Source organism: Notothenia rossii (genome assembly GCF_949606895.1).
Source record: "Notothenia rossii genome assembly, chromosome: 9".
Taxonomy (NCBI): domain Eukaryota; kingdom Metazoa; phylum Chordata; class Actinopteri; order Perciformes; family Nototheniidae; genus Notothenia; species Notothenia rossii.
The window spans coordinates 39,220,251-39,242,120 of NC_136907.1; the positions used below are offsets into that span (position 1 = coordinate 39,220,251).

The 21,870-nt window shown below is 42.3% G+C and overlaps 1 protein-coding gene and 1 long non-coding RNA gene across 3 annotated transcripts; both read left to right on the forward strand.

Moving 5' to 3' along the window:
- Positions 1–9,286: 9,286 nt before the first annotated feature.
- LOC307019593 lies at positions 9,287–20,286 on the forward strand. Its single transcript, XR_013802701.1, has 5 exons — positions 9,287–9,745; positions 17,903–17,971; positions 18,660–18,768; positions 18,867–18,939; positions 19,288–20,286. It is a non-coding gene; the product is annotated as an uncharacterized lncRNA (long non-coding RNA).
- On the forward strand, positions 11,538–15,974 carry LOC307018557 (zinc finger protein 862-like). Of its 2 annotated transcripts, XM_079648840.1 has the most exons (6): positions 11,538–13,043; positions 13,188–13,414; positions 13,537–13,901; positions 14,042–14,438; positions 14,544–14,852; positions 14,966–15,974. In XM_079648840.1, exons 1-6 carry the CDS (start codon positions 12,880–12,882, stop codon positions 15,304–15,306), a joined length of 1,803 nt encoding a protein of 600 aa, XP_079504966.1. In that variant the 5' UTR covers positions 11,538–12,879; the 3' UTR covers positions 15,307–15,974. The 2 variants fall into 2 exon arrangements, with proteins under 2 accessions (XP_079504966.1, XP_079504965.1); XM_079648839.1 differs by having other exon boundaries at positions 11,538–13,414.
- Positions 20,287–21,870: the final 1,584 nt, after the last annotated feature.

A 21,870-nucleotide genomic window follows, 5' to 3' on the forward strand; every position in this document is an offset into this window, starting at 1 on the left:
GGGCTCGTGGCGCAAGCTAGCTGTATTTAACCAGGCGGTTATTAGACAGCAGGGCTTGACGTTTAAACCTGATGCTCCTAACCTGTCGGTTAGCAGGCAGCACGTTTTTTTCCTCTGTCCCAGATATGCCTACTACACACGGTCGTAATGAGCCCAGGGCTGTTATTATGCACTGTGTGAATAGCACTGCACACACCTCCGCTCATTCCTCAGCAGGGTTGAGCGTGAACGCGCCTCAAAGTCCAGTTTACGAGCCTTCTCCTAAACAGCGACAGGATGAGAGCTGGTGTGAGATGCAGCGTGTGGAGGCCCCCTTGCAGCTTTTCGGTCCGGGCCCCTCTTGGGTTGCTTCACGGGCAACTGCGGCGAGGGCTCTGACGTGGCTCGTCACCATGACAACCACAGCACATCCAGAGCATGTTAAGCGCTCTCAGAGTATTACTCAGAGATGGACAAATGGATAATAATAAGCAGCAAGGCCCATCGGGTAAGCCGGCTACCCCTAACCTGTCGGTTATAGGCAGCATGACCGTTACAAATGTGCCACAAAACCAACAGCATATAGGCTGCATAAATCGGCTGTCTTTAAAACCTATTGGTTTTTAGGCAGCTCGGTTTTCTCCTCTGTCCCAAACCTACCTCCTAAACACGGTCCTAATGAGCCCATGAGTGCCATTATTACAGTGTGGACAGCACTGCACACACCTCCGCTCATCCCTCAGGGGTTTTGAGCGTGAACGCACCTCAATGTCCAGTTTAACACTCTAAGCAATTGCTGTTAATTTACAGCCAATTTTCAACACTAATCTACTGGCAGCCCCCTAACCAGAATGTTACTGTGAATTATTAAATTCTTTACAGCAATAAACTGAAATTGTTCAAAAGTATGAATACTGTATAATTTCAGTGTATTGCTGGCGTCTCTGCTGCCAGTATTTTACTGTTAATTGAAAAATTACAGCAGTATACTGTATTTTATTTTTACAGTAAGAGGCTGTAAAGTCATTTCACAGTATGAGTACTGTGGTATTACAGTAAAGGGCAGGCGTCTGTGAAGAGACTGCCAGTACTTTACTGTTATTTGACAGGAAAATGTGTTACAGTGAATAATGAATGTACAGTAATGAGAGCCTGTGTGAAATGCAGCGTCTGGAGGGCTCTGGCGTGGCTCGTCACCATGACAACCACAGCACATCCAGAGCAGGTTTGCGCGCTGAGTGGCGGCGCGTGTGTTCGATGGACAGATGGAAGATAATATGCAGTAAGGCTCCCCGGTTAAGCCGGCTGCCAATAGACTATTGGTTACTTGGCAGCATGGCTCGCTGCCTAAGCCGGCTGTTTTTTTTTTAACTTATCGGTTAATAAAACAGCAGGGCTTGCTATTGAAATCCGTCTACCTTAAACTTTTTGGGTTTAGGCAGCACGGATTTTTCCTCTGTCTCAGACGTACCTCCTACCCACGGTCGTCATAAGCCCACAGAGGGCCATTATTACGCATTGTGTGGACAGCACTGCACACACCTCCGCTCATCCCTCAGTGGTGTTGAGCGTGAATGCGCGGTTTACGAGTCTTCTCCTAAACGGCGACATAATGAGAGCCTGTGTGAAATGCAGCGTGTGGAGGGCTCTGGCGTGGTTTGCCACCAACCACAGCACATCCAGAAGATGTACACCCGGCGCTATCAGAGTACTGTTTGGTACTCAGGGTGGCGGCGCGTGTGTCTGAAATCCCATTGAGGCGCCAAAGCGCGTGACACAGGTCTTAGTCTCTTTACTCCCCGTAGAAAACGTTTTGTCAGCGGGTGACTAAACACCGTGCTGACACCAAACCTACGTAGCAAGATGAAATGGCAGCAGCATATGTTTTTACCGTGCTATAAGCCAATTCCTGTCCAGCAACAGCTGGAGGAACGATAGCACGAGGCAGGGGGCCCGTAACGGGGTCCAGGCTTTTCCCTACACACCAAACGAAACAGATGGATGAGCAGGCGGATGGGCAGAGGGTAGTCTCTGTAGTTCGCCTCTCCCCCCCGCAGTTATACGGGATACAGGGAACCCTGTCATCCAAGGAACAGTCTCTCGCGCTCCGTGCAGAGCGGCAGGAACTCTTGTAAAAGAAAACCTTTTTCCAGGGTTCCTCAAGGGGAAGAAAATCAGGGGTTTTTACTCCCGCTATTTTCTGGTCGCGAAGGAGACGGGGTGGGGGGAATGAGACCCATCCTCGATCTGTCAGTGTCCAACAAGGGAATGGCCTTTTCCCATGCTGACGATCAAACAGGTGCTGGAGTGTTCACCAGGGAGACTGGTTCACATCCATAATCCTGAAGGATGCATTCCTCCACGTAACCATCATCCCGAAACACAGCAAATTCCTGCGTTTCTCATTCCTGGCCCCGCGCACTTTTTCAAAGTGGGTGGAGACGGTTGGAGCAGCTACTTAGAATGGGGATGAGAGTATTATTTTACCTGGACGACCGGCTGTGGCTGGCTCGCTCAAGGAAGGGAGGAAGCGGCTTACAGACGATACAGCTACGTATCTCATCTGTCAAACCTGGGTTTCATTATCAACTGGAAGAAGAGCTGTCCTCTTCCCTCCCAGGTTATCATTTAACTGGGAGTGGAATTGAACTCAGCCGCATGAGAGCGCGACTCTCACAGCGGAGAGGGGAGAAAGTGACAGCTCTCCTCCTGCTCGTCACACACCGCGGGGCGGTGACAGCCCTCTCCGTGATGCAGCTGTTGGACATGATATCAACTGGTCACGTGGTGATTCCCCTGGGTCTCCTTCACAGTGAGGAGACTCCAGAGGTGGTTTACTCGCCTGCGCATCGACCCCGTGCGTCAGAGGAGACCCATGGTGTACATTCCTCCTTCCGTGGGTTTGGATTTGACCGACTGGAAAAATCTCCACATCCTGTCAGTGGGGGTGCCCCTGAGCAGAGTGACGTCACACACCGCAGTGTTCACAGACGCATCTCTCGCAGGCTGAGGAACGTGCATGTCGCAGGCAGTGGGGGGACAGTGGCCGGCTCACATGTCTCTCCATATAAACGTACTGGAAAGTGATCCAGCACTTCGTCCCGTTGCTGTACAATCAACATATGTTGATTCGAACAGACAACAAAGCAGCGGCGGCCTACATAAATCGCGAGGGAGGTGTACGATCGGCGCAGCTGCTGAACACACCAGAGCATCCTACACAGCCAAATGGACAATGTTCCGTTTGGTGTGTAGGGAAAAGCCTGGACCCCGTTACGGGCCCACTGCCTCGTGCTGTCGTTCCTCCAGCTGTTGCTGGACAGGAATTGGCTTATAGCATGGTAAAAACATATGCTGCTGCCATTTCATCTTGCCACGTAGGTTTGGTGTCAGCACGGTGTTTAGTCACCCGCTGACAAAATGTTTTCTACGGGGAGTACAGAGACTAAGACCTGTGTCACGCGCTTTGGCGCCTCAATGGGATTTGGCTTTAGTGTTACGCGCACTGAGTAAAGCTCCATTTGAAACTTTAGATCAGGTCCCCCTAAAGTTCTTGTCAGCCAAAGTAGCTCAGCTCTTGGCTCTGACATCAGCTAAAGGGGTGAGTGGTTTTTCTGCTCTCTCTGTGGCTCCGTCATGTCTCCAGATCCAAGGAGATGGCAGCTCAGCTGTTTTGCGCCCTAACCCGGCTTTTATGCCAAAGGTGATCACAAGCTCTTTTAGATCGAGAGTAATACCTTTGGATTGCTTCTTTCCTCCTCACACATTAGATGAGGAAGCCACATCTCATCTCCTCCGTCCCGTGTGCGCGCTGTCATGCTATATTGCACGCACGGCTGCTTTACGCAGTTTCCAGCGTCTGTTTGTGCATTACAGAGAGCGCTCATTAGGGCAGCCTGTCTGCACAACGCCTGTCACACGGGCTGTGTGAGGCTGTGTCACAGGCATATGTCTCCTCTGGGTTAGATCCCCAGGAGAACATTAAAGCACACGGCACCAGAGGAATTTCCTCCACCACGGCGTTGCACGGAGGAATGACAGTGAAAGACATTTGCACTGCTGCATCTTGGTCTTCCCCCTGTTCTTTATTCGTTTATATTTGAGGGATGTCTCCCATTCCTCTCTGACACACTCAGTACTGAGTGTCCTCTCAGAGTGAGTAATGTCGGGGACTCAACTGCGTGCCCTCTCTCCTGCCTGTCGGCACTTAGAGAGCCGCCATTTCCCCCCTCTTTGATCGTTTTAACAAGTGGGGCTTTTGGTCTCTATTTTTTTTTTCTTTTTGTGGAATCAGCTTCCAGTTTGTGCTCGGGCGGCAGACACCCTATCCGTTTTTAAGAGTGCGCTTAAGAAGTTCCTTTTTGATAAAGCTTATAGTTAGGGCTGATTAGATTCAGCCCCTAGTTTTGCTGCTATAGGCCTAAGCCTATAGCAGCAAAACAATGGTTGAGCACCCCTGGTCTAAACCAGGGGTGCTCAACCTTTTTTGAACCGAGAGCTACTTTTAAAGTTGCCAGTCTGGCGAGATCTACCAGTCCAAATAGAGAGGCGTAGCCATTACTGACAGCCTACTACCAGGTAAATACACACTTCTAATTGTATAAAACTGACCTTTGTATAGTGTTAATTTCGTTGACTAAAACTATGACGAAATACTGTATGTTCGTCAACGACCTTTTTTTCCATGACGAAAACGAGACGATGACGAGACAGCACCGACGGCAGTAAACAATACGAAATCATCATGCAATATCGTTGACGAAAAGTGACGAGACGAAAATGTGCTTAAATAAATAAAAACTATGCCAAAAACCTCTCTTTACTTTCGTTGACGAAAAATGAGGAGACGAAATATTATCAAAGACAACGTTACATCTCTGATAGTGAGTTTTTCTCCCAGCAGTTCCATTTCCGGTGCTGCGGCTGAGCAGCAGCTGTGTGTCCGTGCTGCGCGCGGCGGTATATTTGAATTACACCGGGCAACGGCAGAATATGAACTGTCAGGAAGACTCGGGTCTAACTCATGGTCTAACTAACCTTATTTAACAGAAAATAAAATGGCAACAACAGAGCTTGGGAGCAGTGGTCGCACTCGCGTTAACCGAATACCCCTCGTCAGCGGGAGTGAGTGATATATTGTGCACTCAACGGGTAAAATGGATTATGACCGAAATGTTACAATCCTGTCCGTCAAAATGACTGACAATGAAAAACTCTAAAGCCACCATTGCTTGGGAGAAAGAAACAATGTGATATTTGGGCCCATTTTCACTACAATGAGGCGGAGAAAAAAAGTGAATGCATTGTTTTATCAGAAGGAAAGCAATGTGGCCATAACACAGCTGGTAAAAACACCGCAAACCTGACCAGATACTCTCTGCAAAGCTGCATTCTTAATCATTCAACCTGTGTTTTTCATCAAATAAGGACAAGATCAAATCTTATTGCGAAATAAGTTTGACTAAAATGACAAATTATTGGTTTTGGCTAGACTAGTTTGACTGAAATGTTCTATTCAAATTCAAAAATTCAAAAGCTTTTATTGTCATTTTACAGAATAGGCCTACAACGAGATTTATAGTCACTGCTCCAGCGAGTGCTTTGAAAACAGATATATTAAAACACAGATTAAAAGGTCTGACATTTTCGACCAGCAAGTAGTGCACACAGCTTCGATTAATAAATAAATGAATAAAATATAATTATGATAAAAATATATATGATAAATATTACAGTGTATACATAGAGACAGATCATGATTATTGCACAGTGGGGCTTTGGGGAGTTATTTTTGTGTGTTTAATGTCCTAATCAGGGCCGGCCCTAGACTTTTGGGGGCCCTAAGCAAGCTTTGGCTTGGGGGCCCCCTCACTCTAGCGCATTCTCACTACAAACAACACGGAACCAACTTTTGTCTTATGATGTTAGCATAAGCACACATATTGTATAAATAAGCATGTAAACATCGTGGACCTAACATCGTCTAAGGGGGTCCTCACCTCCTATGTATGGATACATATCTCAACACCCATATGAAACAGAACTGTAAACAGATTTTTCTTTATGGATATCTTACAAATCACTTAAACTGTATTCTTGTTTTGTCATATAGTATTTCATAACTCTTTTTCATTTATTCTCTCTGGCTGTCCATCATATAATGTTCACATAGAAACTAGCTGTCAATAGGAATATCATTCAGAAGAATTATAATTTCTTGCAAAAATCTGTCACAAAAAGAGGTTGCACATTTAAATTCAGGTGTTGTTATGGCAACGTCAGTGGCCAAACAGCCACATTTACTGCTGCAAATACGTTCAAACATGCTGTTGACATGTAAAGCAGTGGCAACTATGCCACCATTTCAGCTGACTTTTTCTCAGAAATACTGTCACATAACATCCATATATTTCAGTGCTAGGTTGATGCTTAGCTAAGCTAACTGTGAAACACTTTAACTGACAGGACTCCGGATCAAATGTGTACTGTAAGGTAGCTTCTAGCTTCATGACGAACAGTAAGTCAACATTTCCTAGAGAGCTTTCTTTGAAATCACCAGGTAACGCTAAAAAACATTACATTTAGATTATATGACAAAGTGTTTATTTAATATATCTGGCTAGCTATAGCTACTTGCTAACGGTTTAGCTTACCCCCGCGATTCAAAGTAACGTCAACGTAGCTGTAATTTATGCTTTGCTTACATGTTCGCATAACTTGGAAGTTTACTGACATTTACATACCTTGTTTACCTGGCTCAAGTGGTGGCTCTGGGGTTGTTGTGTGAGCCACCACTTGAGAATTGTCGTATTTTTTAAGAAAATGTTTTCTTATGTCCATCTTCAAAAACTCTGAGTCCGACTGACAGTTTATTTTAAACATTGTCACAGCTCACATGATAGGTACCTGTCAGCCAATAAGACAGATGTTTATTTCCATTCAACTCTCTGGTTGGTCTGGTGTCTTGCCTCTGTTGCATTCACTGAACACGGGAAATTACAATCCTGCCGTCCTCTCTTGTGTCATGATGAGGTTCAGGTAAAGCACGGTTAATGTATTATATTATTGACTCAAAAATATAATACATTACTTTGAGAGTAGGCAATCTAGGCATATTAACACAATTAATTAAACACACTTATCACGGCGACGGTGTACTGAGATTTATTTAATTTTTAAATAAAAAATAAAAAGATTTATTTTATTTTTTTGCTAGGGGGCCCCTTAGTGGCTGCGGGGCCCTAAGCGGCCGCTTATGTCGCTTAATGGGTCGGGCCGGCTCTGGTCCTAATGGCCCATGGGAAGAAACTGTTTGTGAATCTGGAGGTGCGGGCTTTCAGTGAACGGTAGCGCCGGCCCGAGGGCAGCAGGTCGAACCGATGACTGGGGGGAGGCAGGCCTTGATGTGATGTGAGACCAGCCGCTCAAAGCATTTCATAACCACCGATGTTAGGGCAATGGGCCTGAAGTTATTTAGGCTGCTGTTGGCTGCTGTTGTTTTGGTGGCGGGGATTATGATTGCTGATTTTAAGCATGATGGGATTATGGCTTGGGTCAGGGAGAGATTGAAAATCCTGGTGAAAATCTCAGATAGTTGGTCCGCACATGACACAAGTACCTTCCCAGGTACAGTGTCAGGTCCTGCAGCTTTCCTGGGGTTCACTAACCTCAGTTCTCGTCTCACTTGGTGTTGATGAAGTGTTAGTGAGGTGCTGCTGTAGACTGGAGGAGGCGCTGTTTGTCTGACTGCCTCAAACCGTGCAAAAAAACTGTTTAATTCCTCTGCTAGCAAGGCGTCAGACTGGACTGTTGTATTGATTCTGCCCTGGTAATTTGTGAGGTTATGTATTCCCTGTGTAGGAGCAAACACAGTGGTGGTGGCTTAAAGCCCACCTCCGCTCCGCGCCGTCCGTTAGATGAGCCTGCTCAGATTAATAAAAGAAGGAGTTCAAAACACCGGAATAAAAGTTATAACTATAATCAGATTTTAATGGTAAAAAAACACCAATACAAGTTACAGAGTACTCTGGACTCCCAGTTATACTGCCGTGCAATACAGATATCGGGACCAGCCAGTCAGAAACAGGGGGCATCGTGCATTAATAAACATCAGTATACATAGACATATTTGGGGGCAGAGTTGTGTCGGTTGCTCCGCCCCCCCAAATCTCTAATTGGTCGATTTCACTCCTAAGCGAATCAGAGAGTCCGTGGGGAGGAGTTGTGTCGGTTGCTCACTCCCCTAGGTGTTCTTACTGGTTGGATTCACTTCTGGTCGGGCCCCATACAGCAAATCAGAGTTCTCGGAAAAAGTATTTGACTTCTGAACAGAGCGTGAGAGCTTCGGAAGTAAACAAGGACAGAGTCAATCTTTATCTTGCACCTGAATTCACTCCTTTACTTTCCCAAGGAATATTTCACACAAACTATTCTTTCCCAGACAATCAAACATTGTACATAGATATATTGGGGCCTGAGATTATATTGGCCACAGAAAGAACCTTGAAAAGAATATGTGTGTGTGCTGGTATCTGGGTCAGTGAGTGTAAGTGAGAAGGTTATATAGGATTACTTGAAAACAGTATAACAAATAATACATGTTCACTTTAATACAGTTTAGAACAATATCTGTTGACTTTAATTGCCATATTTGCCATGAGTTGTTATCTGACATGTGACCCTCAATTTTTCTCCTGTATCCCTCCTTAGCAGCTTTAATTCCCCTCTTGAGATTTCCTTTAGCAGTGCTGTACTTCTCTCTGTCCCCTGATCTGAAGGTGGCGTTGCGCTCTCTGATGAGAAGCCGCACTTTGCCTGTCATCCAGGGTTTTTGATTAGGGAAAACTCTGGTTCGTTTCCTCACAGTAACATTCCCAGCACAGAATGAGATGTAGGAGAGTAGGCCTACAGCTTGGGTGTAGTCATTGAGGTCTTGGTTGTCAAATATGCTCCACTCTGTGCTACTGAAGCAGTCCTGTAGCATAGAGAGGGCGTCATCAGGCCAGGTGTCAATATGTTTTGTGATGGGCTTTGATTGTCTCCTGATGGGGGTGTAGGCTGGAATGAGATGCAGTGACAGATGGTCTGACTGGGCGACATGTGGCTGTGTCACTGCTTTGTATGCCTGCTTGATGTTGCAGTAAACATGATCTAGTATGGTTCTCTCTCTGGTGGCACTTTTCACATATTGACTGAATTTTGGAAGAATAGTCTTTAAGGATGCCCGGTTAAAATCACCAGCGACAATGTGTACTCCATCAGGGTGAGCCTGCTGCAGTTTGCTAATGGTAGTATGGAGGTGGGTGAGGGCTGCAACGATTAGTCGACATAATCGACGACGTCGATCATAAAAATTCGTCGACGCGGAATTTTAGTGTCGACGCGTCGTATAAAAACAATCAGAGAGCCGGTAACGTTAATTCAAAACTGCGCAAATGTTCATTTGTAAATGCAAAGCACTACAGGAAGTGCTGGGGGCAGTATACTCTCCATTGTCTGCCATGACTGCATTCTGTACTAACAACAAAGAAGAAAGAATACGAACGATGGCGGAAAGGAGAGAGAATGAGGGTGATGAAGAGCTCAAAAAAGCGAGACCGAGAGTTTCGAAAGTGTGGGAGTATTTCACAGACGACAAGCCAAAGAAGTCAGTGAAATGCAGAATTTGTAAAGGGGAATTGGCATTCCACGGCAGCACTACAGTGATGCACGAGCATTTAAAACGCAAGCACCCTGGAACCGTGAGGACTGCTACTTTGGATCATGGGTAAGTTTGAGCAAGTTAGCCATAGTCATGTTTACGTTAGCTTACATGTTGGAAAACAGAACGTCTCATGGTTAATGCTTGCTAAGCAAACGCTATTTCAGTTATGTTGAGGCTGCGTGTCCACCAACGAGCTGCTAAACAGCGCCAAGCTTACAGCGTAGTAGAGCACACTAGAGCTTTATGGACGCTGTAATTAATTCCAAACTTAAAATAATAATTAACAAGGGTCTGCGAAATGACAAGAATAAATGATGTTCATGTTATGTTAAGGCAGAGGGACTGGACAACAGGGTGACATTCACAGGTGTGCAGACTTGAGGTAAAACATGCACTGGAGCCCGGAAAAGGAGCCGTGCCCACAGGAAGCAGAGATGGAGGGTGTGACAGAAATAATCGTTAGATTAGTTGACTAATCGAAAAAATAATCGACCGATTAGTCGACTACCAAAATAATCGTTAGTTGCAGCCCTAAGCTAGTATTAGAGTCTGGAGGTATATAAACAGCTGTGATAGTTAATACAGTTAGCTCTCTAGGGAGGTAGAAAGGCCGGCATATGACCGTCAGAGCTTCGATGTAAGGGGAGCAGTAACTGTCTACAGTTCGACTCTGTGAACACCAGTCATTGTTTATGTAAACACAAAGTCCTCCTCCTTTGTGCTTACCCGACTCGCTGTTGCGGTCCTGACAGTGGATAGTGCGCCCCGCTAACTGCACAGCAGCGTCCAGTATCCCGGGGTGAAGCCAGGTCACAGTCATAATCATCACACAGCAGTTGCGGACAAAGTTGTTGGTGTCTATCCGCAGCTCCAGCTCGCTTATCTTGGGCAATATATATATAATCTGATGAATAAAAAAGATTCAACAGTTTTCATTGACAAAAAGTAGACTAAAATAATTAGTTTTCTTTGACTAAAATAAGACTAAAATGCTCAGACTTTTAGTCGACTAAATCTTGACTAAATAAAAACAGGATGAAGGTAACTAAATATGACTAAAACTAAAAAGGAAAATTAACAGGACTACAGTGAGACTAAAACTAAATAAAAAAATAGCTGACGAAATTAACACTACCTTTGTACGATGAATACTTCAGAAAATACTGCAGATCCTTTATCTTACCTCTTTCTAATCTACACACAAACAGGTATTTAACTGAAGTTACACAACAGTGTTGTTGATACAGAGTTGGAGTTTATTCACACGTCACATACTACAGTGGGTAATGTTTTCAAGAAACATTGAACAGTGCTGCTACATATGACACAGGAAAAAAAGAAAAGACTCTGAACCCTTTCTTTGCCATTATATAAAAATAGTGTTGCTACAAAAGTATAAATTAGGCTTACTAATAAGACAACTCAGATCTAAACTACACAGGAATCTGCAGCCAAAGTGCAATAAAAAAGACAAAATTAATAATAATTGTTGCATTTTATGAGAGTATAAAAAGAAATTAAAATAGGATGCAAGCAACACTAGTTTCTTAACCTGAATTGATAATAGACTATAATCAATTTAAACAGAACAGATCTTAATGTTTGCATTCTTAAACCATTTTGTACAATAATTATAAAGAATAAGTTCAAACAAACTAAAACTTACAACTGATTAATAACGGTATCTAACTTGAGTTTTTTTATATCAAAAACCTGTTGAAATGCTACTGTTATTTTTACTGTCCGCCAAAAGCGCGTCGGCAGCCTCCAGGAATGCTTCTTTCACAACTTCGCCATCTTTGAAAGACTTCATGTGTTTCGCAAGAACGTGACTGACATGATAAGATGCTATGCAGGGCTTGACATTAAGGCTTGTCCGATTGTCCGGGACAAGTAAAAAAAATGGTCGGACAAGCATAATACAGTTTAACTTGTCCGAACGGACAAGTGCATTTTTGGGGGGGGGGGGGAAATCACCCAAACGAAATAGTAACGTTATTCCATCTGAAGTGCCTGTCTCGCAGTGTCGCAATCTCCGTACCTGTACGTCAATATTATGACTGCAGTGATTGGTAGAAATATTTGACCCGCGGGAAATTGGTGTGAACACGAACCCGCGAGTGCCTGCTTGCGCGGCTGGTGTGTATGCGCTGTCACGCTCGCGACTCATCTATCCTCGATATCCAGTCAGTGAGTAATGAGTTCAAGATGTCCTGGCTGCAGGCGCCAAAAGCAAACCAAGCCCCAGGAAAGCGACCTAGGCGAGATCCTGAAAAATCGGCTGCCTCCAAATTAGATTATGAAACAAAACGCAAAAGAAACTTCCTTCCATCATGGACCGAGAAGTTTCCTTGGCTCCGGTACACCGAAGAAGCAGGAGAAGAGCATATCATGTACTGTTCAACCTGCCGCAGTTTGCCCGACATTGCAGACACGTAAGTGACAACTTTTATTTTTGCTAACGTTAGATAATTGACTATTTATCTGATGTGTGAAGATGATGAGATTCGAAATAAACTGAACTGTGTAGTCTAGCTAGTTATCCTGACTGACGTTCACAGTTGACAAACGTTGTGTAAAATGCTATATAACATTATCTAGATAACGTAAGCTATTTAATGTGTTCTATGATATTATTGATGTCGACGTTATTATTAGGTGGTCGTTTGTTGTGTTATTGGAGTGGACAGAGGAAGGAGTGGTTATGTTGATGATCAGATATCAAGTCTTTCGTGATTTGATTTGACTATAGTGTAAAACGTATAGGCAGACTATTCCTAACGTTCTCACAAGCTAACGGTCACGACTCGAGACATTAATAACTGTGCTAGAGCAAGCTGCTGCTATGCAAAAATGGTTATCGTTGTGTGTAAAACATTAGATCATCAATCCGACTGACGCTGGAAATGATTGGCCGTTTGTGTAGCCAATGAAATTCAGATAATAATGACTGTAACGGATCCCCGTATTATTATCCCCGTATTATAGTCCAGTAGGGTGTGTTCAATTATGTTAATTCATTTCCATTTTTCAAATCCAGGTCCTCGTCCTTGTTTAAAGGAACCGGGTCATTCCGATATGACACCTTGTCAACTCATGCTCTAAGTAAGCGACACCAGCTTACTGAAGCTGCAGACAGAGCCAGACAGAGGGGACCTGATGCTCCACTGCCACCTGTCCTCACAGGGCTCCACAGGATGGAGGAGACAATGTTGGTTAAAATGACCAACATAATGCATGCTGCTTATTATGTAGCCAGAACAGAACAGCCCTTCACCCACTTCACAACCCTACATGGGTTAATAAACAGGACGGGAGGACAACTTCCCAACTGCTATGCGTCCAACAAGGCTTGTGAACGGTATGATATTCACAAAATGTTCATTTATAGGCAGTCAAAAAGAACAAGCAAAGATGCATTATTTCAGTGTTTTTCGTCTTGCTTTGATTCTGACTTTCCAAAACAACACCATAACAATTTGTATTGCTGTCTCTCCCCCATCAGGTTTGTTGTTATTATTTATGAAATGGAGCTGGAGAAACTACTGCAGAAGCTGAAATTGGCTAAATACTTCTCAGTTATGATTGATGGAGCCACCGATACAGCCACCCTAGAGAACGAGTTGGTGTACGTTCGATACATGGACACGGAGGGTCCCATCAATTCATATTTGAAAATTGAGGACGTTAAGCATGCAAATGCAGCTGGTGTGCTGGAAGCTGTTTATGCAGGTGAGAAATGTTTTTTTATCAAACCTTTTTTACGGTACTGTAGCATATAAGTTCATTATTGCTTCTGTATTGGGAGTTATTGCTTCTGTGTTCTCTATGCTGATGTCTTTTCTTTTGTTCAGCTTTTAGTGTGGCTGGCTTGGTGGATTGGAGGGAGCGTCTGGTGGGCTTTGGGAGTGATGGTGCAGCAGTCAATGTTGGATGCAGGACAGGTGTTGCTACTCGCCTCAAAGAGCAAGTCCCGCATCTCATACCCATCCATTGCATCGCTCATCGTCTGGAGTTGGGCGTGGTCATTGCGATCAAAGAAAACCCCAAGATGCAACAGCTTCAGGCGACCCTATGCAGCATCTATGAGCAGTACCATTATGCTCCAAAAGCACTTCGTGAGCTCCGGATGATTGCGGAGGCCATGGAGGAGAAGGTACTGAAGCCCACCACGCTACATGGGGCCCGCTGGGTGCCCTATGTTCACCGTGCAGCCAAGGTAGATGCAGTGGTTACATGTGCAGTATTGTGGCATATTTAATATTATAGATTTTATTTATTTAATTGTTTTCACAAACCGTGTTGTCAGTATAACTTTAAAACTATATATATATATATATATATTTTTAACCATTTCAGGTATTGTGTGATAGCTTTCCTGTGATCCTGGCACACTTTGAGGACATGGCAAGCCTCGAACGTCGGCCCAAACCATCGGCTGCTGTGACAGGAAGGGCCAAGAAGGTGTCCAGCTATTTGAAGGACTACGGCAGTGTCCTCTTCCTCCACTTCCTCTGTGATGTCCTTGACCACCTTGCCACCCTTTCCAAGGTTTTTCAAAAGGATAGTGTGACAGTGTGTGAGGCGGTGGAGAGCCAGGAGAGGTGTTTCTGGAACCTGTCCTCCCTTAAGACCAGAATGGGGCTGTACATGGAGACCTTTGTGGAGCAGAGCAATGGATCCGGATGCTACAAGGGTGTCCAACTGAACAGGGCTTCTTCCTCCACGCTTGAGCCACAAAGGGCAGCAGTGATAGGTATGACACCTTTTAAATAAAAAAAAAAATATATATATATATAGTGTCTGGTGTATTAAAAGGTGTCAAAGTCAGTGTAGTGATTGTGCATTTATTCTCATACAGATGCAGTCATCAGTCACTTGGATGAGCGTCTGAAGGACTTGCATCAAGACAGCATAGTAGCTAAGTTCAGGGCACTAGATCCCTCTTGCTGGCCCAAGTATGACCACACTGATGCTGTGGCAAGAGAGACCTTCACTCAGCATGGTCAGGAAGAAATGAAGAGCCTATCTGGATTTTACAAGGAGCTCTTGGCCAAGGCAGGGATTACACCAGAGGAGGTTATAGCCGAGTATGCCCAGTATAAGAGCTTCGCTCTCAGGCGGTCAGCTGTTCCAATGAGGGACATTTTTCTCAGTGTCCTGCAATCAGGTGTGTGTCAGTATAATGTTAAGTGTGTATTTTAAAAGTTACCAAAAAAAAGCAGAAAGTAGAATTTCTTGAAGGAAATTAATTCATATATTTTTGTCTCATTGTATTCCCAGAGGAGAGGAGAGCCATGTTCCGCTGCTTATGTCATCTGATGGAGATCTATATGGTTCTCCCGGTCTCCACTGCAGTGTGCGAACGTGGCTTCTCTACAATGAAGCGAGTCAAGACCGACTGGAGGTCAAGCCTTACCACCGCTCAACTCCAGAGGCTCATGTTCATCTCCATCCAAGGTCCCGCTCTGGAAGACTTTGATGCAGCCTCAGCTGCCCAGCGATGGTGGACATCAAGCCTGCGCAGGCGTAGACCAGGGTTTAACCCCTGGTCGTCAAGAGAGAGGGGAGATGAGGAGGATGAGCTGGTGTTGATGGGGAGTGAAGATGAGCTGGAGGAGTGATCAATCAGTATTATGGCACAAGACTTATTTTCAACACAGGGCAGCAGCGTGAGCACTTTGCCCGGCTCCGGACTGCATTTTTTGCCGTGCAACCAATACATTTTTGAAGAACGTTTATTTTTCATTTCGTTTTGTAAACTCATTTGGAGGCAGCCGAAATTTGCCGCCTTTCAATCGTTCTGAATGAATGGCAGCGGAAGGCCATTTTGGAATTATTGCGGTACACACATTACAAAATACACAAATTTTCCATGGGATTTTTATAGACTTTGGACCTGTATGATTAAGTTTTCAGGCTATGGAACCGTTATGTTTTCCAGCTCCTACCTCTCAGAACACAAAAGTAAGGAGCAACTATTTTATTTCAGTGTGTTCAAACCTGTTTCTCTTTTACATTAGCACTCAAAGTGATATTTTTAAACATAAATGTTTAACATGATTACATAGCATGATATTTTTTATAAGCACCCAAAGTGATTTTTCTTTATTGTGTAAGAAACTTCAGAATGTTACCTTTCAAAAGAGACCATCTTATGCATGTGCTATAAGTATAAAGTATTATAAATAGCTAATTACTTTGGGTATGCAATCGAATGGCGTTTTATGCCAGACTGTTTATGTTATAAAATGTGCCTGATTAAGTTATTAAATCATATTAATTGTCCAAATCTCTTGTCGGTTTTATTCATTTTTTTTAATAGGCTTTTATTTTCACAAGTAAATTTCGGACAAGTGGGTTTAGCCTTCGGACAAGTAAAATGGCTGAGCCACTTGTCCGAAGGACAAGTGGCTCAAAAAGTTAATGTCAAGCCCTGCTATGGTAGCAGCCTTGCTCTTGTTGTTGGGCCTGGTGAAAATGGACTGCTGTGCATTTAGCTGTCCTTTCAGGTCCCTCCCCTTTTGGGAACGTACACTGAAAAAAAGGGGAAAGTGGGGTTGTTCAATTTGCAAATATGCATTTAATATATGAAACATAATTTATTCATGTTTCCCGTCGAATCATGAATCAATCATGTAGAACTATGTTAATCTCGAGGGGTGTACGTTCTATAAGTCTCAATCATGTTAAGAAATAAGAAAAAAGTTATGTTTATGTCTGTAACTCCCCTCAGCTTCTAATTATTATTTACAAATATTTTATTCACAAATTAATATGGTCGGACTCAAACCCGTACTTTAATAGTTTCGTAATTGAACCTGAACAATATGGCACTTTAATGGACAAGATGTAAAGCAGAAAGAAATTGCTGAATATATTTATTTTTAAAAATGTGAAGCTTTTTCTTTTTTAAACAAAGGAGGGGGGGGGAGGGGTTCTACAATTTTTTTCTTCCCTCATCGGAGGAGTAAGCTGGTTCTGTCCCGAGAACATCTCTACAAGGTAAAAGTTATTTAAAGTTATTTAATGTCATCAAATGTTCGTCATAGTTACAGGTTATCACAAGACGAATTTTTTGCAAAAAGCAGAGTTCACATTTACCGTTACAACGAGCAACGTAAATACAGCTGTCAATTTGTAAACATTGTCATTCACTGGTGTTAGCTAGGATAAAGCCATGAAAATCATAAGGTGAGTTTATATTGATTGACTTGTGTTTAGCGTGTTTTTTTATACTTTGAGGATTTGTAGAGCGTAAGTCCGACAGTTGCTTGATTTACAATATTTAAAACTATGAACCTTGCCCAAATTTATGCACATTAAACCGAGCTCAGTGGGGAGGGGGGAGTCATATCTGATGGATGAGCTTGCGACATGTTTGCATGTCTATAGGCTACGTCTTGTTTTAAATTATTGTTTCATGTCTGCTGTCAGGCGGTGTAGAACTTTACTGAGTCGGTCCGGCTCTGCATGTCTACTCATGTGCCGACTTTTAAGGGCACTGATGCAGGTTGTAGGCCTACCTTGCGTTAAGCGACCATCTTTACCCATTTAAGGCGTTGATTGTTAAAGATACAATATTGTCTGTGGGACCGCAGTGTTTTCCCTAAAAAACTGTGTTTATGTCTCTGCTTTGATCCGCTCTGTGTTCATGTAAATACCGTAAATACACACAGATCAAAACAGACACACAATATTGTATGTGGGGGTGTGTCCCGGAAAGCGACACTTGATACTGGAAAGTGGAGGATATTAATGATTGTGTTACATTTTAGCAGCGGTGCACATACCATGAATATGGGGGACATGCCGGACAGATCAAGTAAGGGTGACGATCCACCCGCTGTGAAATGAACTTATCTTCCATATTTTCCGTACACTTGTGTTTACGGAAGTTGAGATGTTTCTCAGTTGTGATTGGTTGTTCTTCGTCATATGAAGAGCGGTGCGCGCTGTTGCAGTGCACGTCTCCATTGAAACCAATGGAAATGAGCTTGCAACGCTGATGTGTATGGCTCCGTACAAAGTTGTACTCATTGCATTAGTATAGGCTACTGTAGCTCTTTACACTGGAGGCGCCCATCTCGGCCGAAGTTGGTTCATATTAACCTAAAGATACATAATTAAATGGTAAATGTCACCTTTAAGGAGCAGAACATTTTTGTTTTATTTGTGTGTGAATAATCAAATAATTTCAAATATGTTTTTCTGTGATAGGTAATTTTTGTGGAGACGATTGACCTCAGCCTTCCTTTGAACATTGTTCCAAAGGCTCTGTAGTAAATGGTGAGTATTCAAATGTTTTGTGTGATTTACTTGACTAACTCAAAGTTGATCTTTAACTAATTGAAAACTGGTATTAGTCTGACAATTTCTGAATATTTATTCATAACATTTACATACTGCAAACATTGCAGGGATATACACATTTTCTGAGTTATTAGGCAAAAGTTATTCAGCAAGTGAGAGGCAAAAGTCAAACATTCTGTGATAAAGCCTCTTTCACAAAAGTGATAATGTTTTGTTTGTTGAAATGGCTATAAGGGTGTTTCTTATGTAGTCTTATATTACACTAATACTTATTTTAAGTCGCTTTGGAAAAAACCGTAAACTAAATGAAATGTAATGTAGTCTAACCTGGTTGTTCGTACTTGATATAAAAAGTTATTCCCACTATAGTGCCAAAACAGGAGTAATGTGGTCCCTTTTCCGTGCTCTGGTCAATACATTTTGAATCAGCTGAAGCAACTTAACTGAGTTTTTGGTACACCCTGATAATAAAGAGTTACAATAAGCTAGCCTTGAAGTAACAAATGCATGGACTAGTTTCTCTGCATCGTTTTGAGGCAAGCACACAACTATCATAACATCATTAGAAAATGAAATGATTTCATGATTTTTATGACTGTGATATTTAGTTTTCTTTGATAAATGCCTAGTTTAAGTGCATAACAACCCTGCCCCTCCAATCAAGATTTCTCTCTTAGCTGGATGTGCTATCTGACAAAATTCTGAAGGTTTTTGAGAAGAGAGGAGGACAGATAGGCCAGCGTCTGAACTGTATTATGTCAAACATGACTCAAGTAAGAATTAATTTTAAGGAAATTATACATCGAGTCAATAATGTGCACATTTCATTGAGCAAAATAGATTCTTTCTTTTCTTATTCCCCTTCACTTAGGTTGATGATGTCGATTTAGGGCGAGAATGTCTTCTCAAGGGGCTGTGTGTGTACCTCAATGAGAGAGTTTGTGGTCAGTAGAAGTAATATTTGACCTTTTGATTTTTTTGTTGGGCGTTAAAATATGTATTTATTGAAACACCATATAGTATATAGCCTAAAGTATGTGAACATCCCTGTTTTTTTTTTAATAGCCAGACTACACTGAAAAGCTAGAGGGCTTTTAATTTAAAACGGATACAGGAAATGAAACATTTTTTATCAGGTCAGACAGGAGTATATCAGATAACAAGGAGGCTTAAAAGTACGGAAATCTGACCAAATGTACTTGTTAAACACAGGGACTTAGTAATGGGTATATACTGTATGTATTGATTTGTTAGATCTCACTCTGTTCCTTTTGTGACTGTGCGCTCTGCAGGCAGAAAATGAAGACGTCATTCTGCGGTCCATTCAGGGGATTACAGTGGGACTTTATGTCTTCAAACACAATTCCACCATGAGACCAGAGGACAGATTGTCCTGGAAGGCCAACAGGTACTAACTGATGTGGACAACATTGCATTAGCTGCTACCATGCTGTTTGGACTAATGTATGCAATAAACCTGAACTACCCCCCTAAACTGAAGTGCACGTTCGAAGTGCTCCAGCAAATGTTAATGGAGCTAGACGGCAACATGCTCTCCAAGAAAGCCCAAGCGTTTAAAAACAAACTGTTTGAGTGAGCTGTTGCCATGGACCATTGTGCACTTTTACAGCATTCATACTGAACTTCCATCGATACAACTGCCTTGCACTTCCTTTGCTCATGCTTTTTGCTTGATTTGCATGTTTCAGAAATGTGGGTTTTTTCCTCGGGTCATGTGTTTTCAGAATGTACCCCTTGTCATGTGTTTCAGAATGTACTAATTGCGCTACTTCAAAATGTCAGTTCTTGTTTTTATTTGTAATACTTTCTTTAGTGCATATGTGGTGAGAAACCAGGCCATTATTATACTTCCATGTATTTTTCCAAAGCAATGCCATTGCTTTTTTGTATTAAAGTGCCCTTTCATATTAGCAGGTTACTATTTAAATAATGGATTTGCAAGAACATTTCCTTTTTTCGGCTAGGCGTTGACATTTTCTGTTAATTGTTTACTATGAATGAGTTACAAAAATAAGCCTTTCTTTGCCATTTGGCACAATAAACCTTTATTTTGGTCGGGAGAATAGTTTCCTTTAAGCTTGCTTGCTGTGTTCCAACACAATAATGTAAATGTAAATGCATCACAAACATTATCTATTTCTTCTATTTCTTTATTTTCGATGTATTTGTTAATTCTCCTGGGGCTGCATGATGGAAAAACCAAAAGCTCATCTGGATGTGTGGTGGTTGTTAATATTGTTTTATTTGTAGAGAAAAATACATGAATGTTGTTCAAAGAAATGTGTTTCTCTTTATTGACTATTTGTTTTAAAATGTAAGGATAAATGCTGTAGATATAAGAGATTAGGATGGATCCTGTAGAAGAATGTACGACATGCCTCTATTCACATGAAATAAATAATCTTATGTACCCCTTGAGCACTAGGTAGATTAAACAGAAAACTATAGCATGTACAGATGTAGCGATTCATTTCAGACCGTTTGAAACGCGAGGGCCGTGATTGGTACGTGATCTGCCCTCGCTCAAGGGAAAACCTCCAGCTTGACTTGAGACCGCCCCCGTGATAGATAAATGTAATTATAATGAAGCCAGCTGCAATGGATCATTGATCCACCAGGGGGTGGAGTGGGGTTCCACACTGGAGCTCATGTGAAATAAAGTCAGATACAGTACGCTGGATGTACAGCGGAACTTTGTTAAGATCCATATGTCACGGATATCATACTCTGTGCTAAATAAGAGACATGTAATCATTTACAAAACATCACCATGTTGTTATTTAACAAAATAATGTTGTTTAGTCGAAAAAAACGAACGGGAGGAAATGCAGCCCGGCTCTCGATTTGTAATCCTAATTTAATCATCATCTTCACCACGATCATTTATGTTTATGTTCACCGAATTGACATGAAATCACTGACACATATACTGTGTATATATACATACATATACTGTATTCAACTTCATTAAAACGTTATTAACGTGCCTAAACTCAGTAACTCACTAAAAATATTTATATTTTAATGGAGCCTCGTCGGCAGATCAGGATCCCAACGCGCAGCGGAGGGATATTGGTCTGCATGACGGGTGTTATTTTCCCCATAAGGAACAAGTCGCTGCAAATTGTCCCGCTTATTACATGGCCACATTCTCAACAGAGTAACGACATAACTCCCAATATTAATTTAAATGCTTTTATGGATTTAGAAAATGTTTTTATTGATTTAAAAAAAAGTTGTATTGATTTAAATTGACATGCATCCGCTAAGAAAAATAGTCCGTTGTTACAGTTTTTTAAACAGTGTGAATGACAGCGGCAGCTCTCTCCCCCCTCCCCCCCTGATCTTTCTTCTCCAGCAGCTAAATTAACTGTAGGTTACTCTGAGTGACCATAGACTGTATGTGACAAGCTTACAGTTAGTGACGTAACAACACCATAAAAGCTGGTGGGTTGAAAGCAATACGGGAGGTAAAAATAACTACAATAATTGTGATTTATTTATTGTGGCTTTTATGTTTTTAGGTATAAGATGTTATGTAAGTCAGGCTTATAGTTCATCCTTCTCTAAAAGCCTTCAACAATGACAATATTCATAGTAATTTAATAAATCCTTCCAACACACATTGTAAAAAATAGCCTACTGTAAGTTACGAAATCATTCCAATATGTACATCTTCGGATGTAACAACAATAACATTATAAATAGTACATTAGTTAGTTACTTTACAGATGTGGATGAATGATGTAATGAATGATGTAATCAAGTATTAAATCAGACTTTAGTTCCACCTGGAGTAAATCCATAAGCTACCCTGCAGTATACAAAGTCATTCAAACTAGCTGCACCTTTAC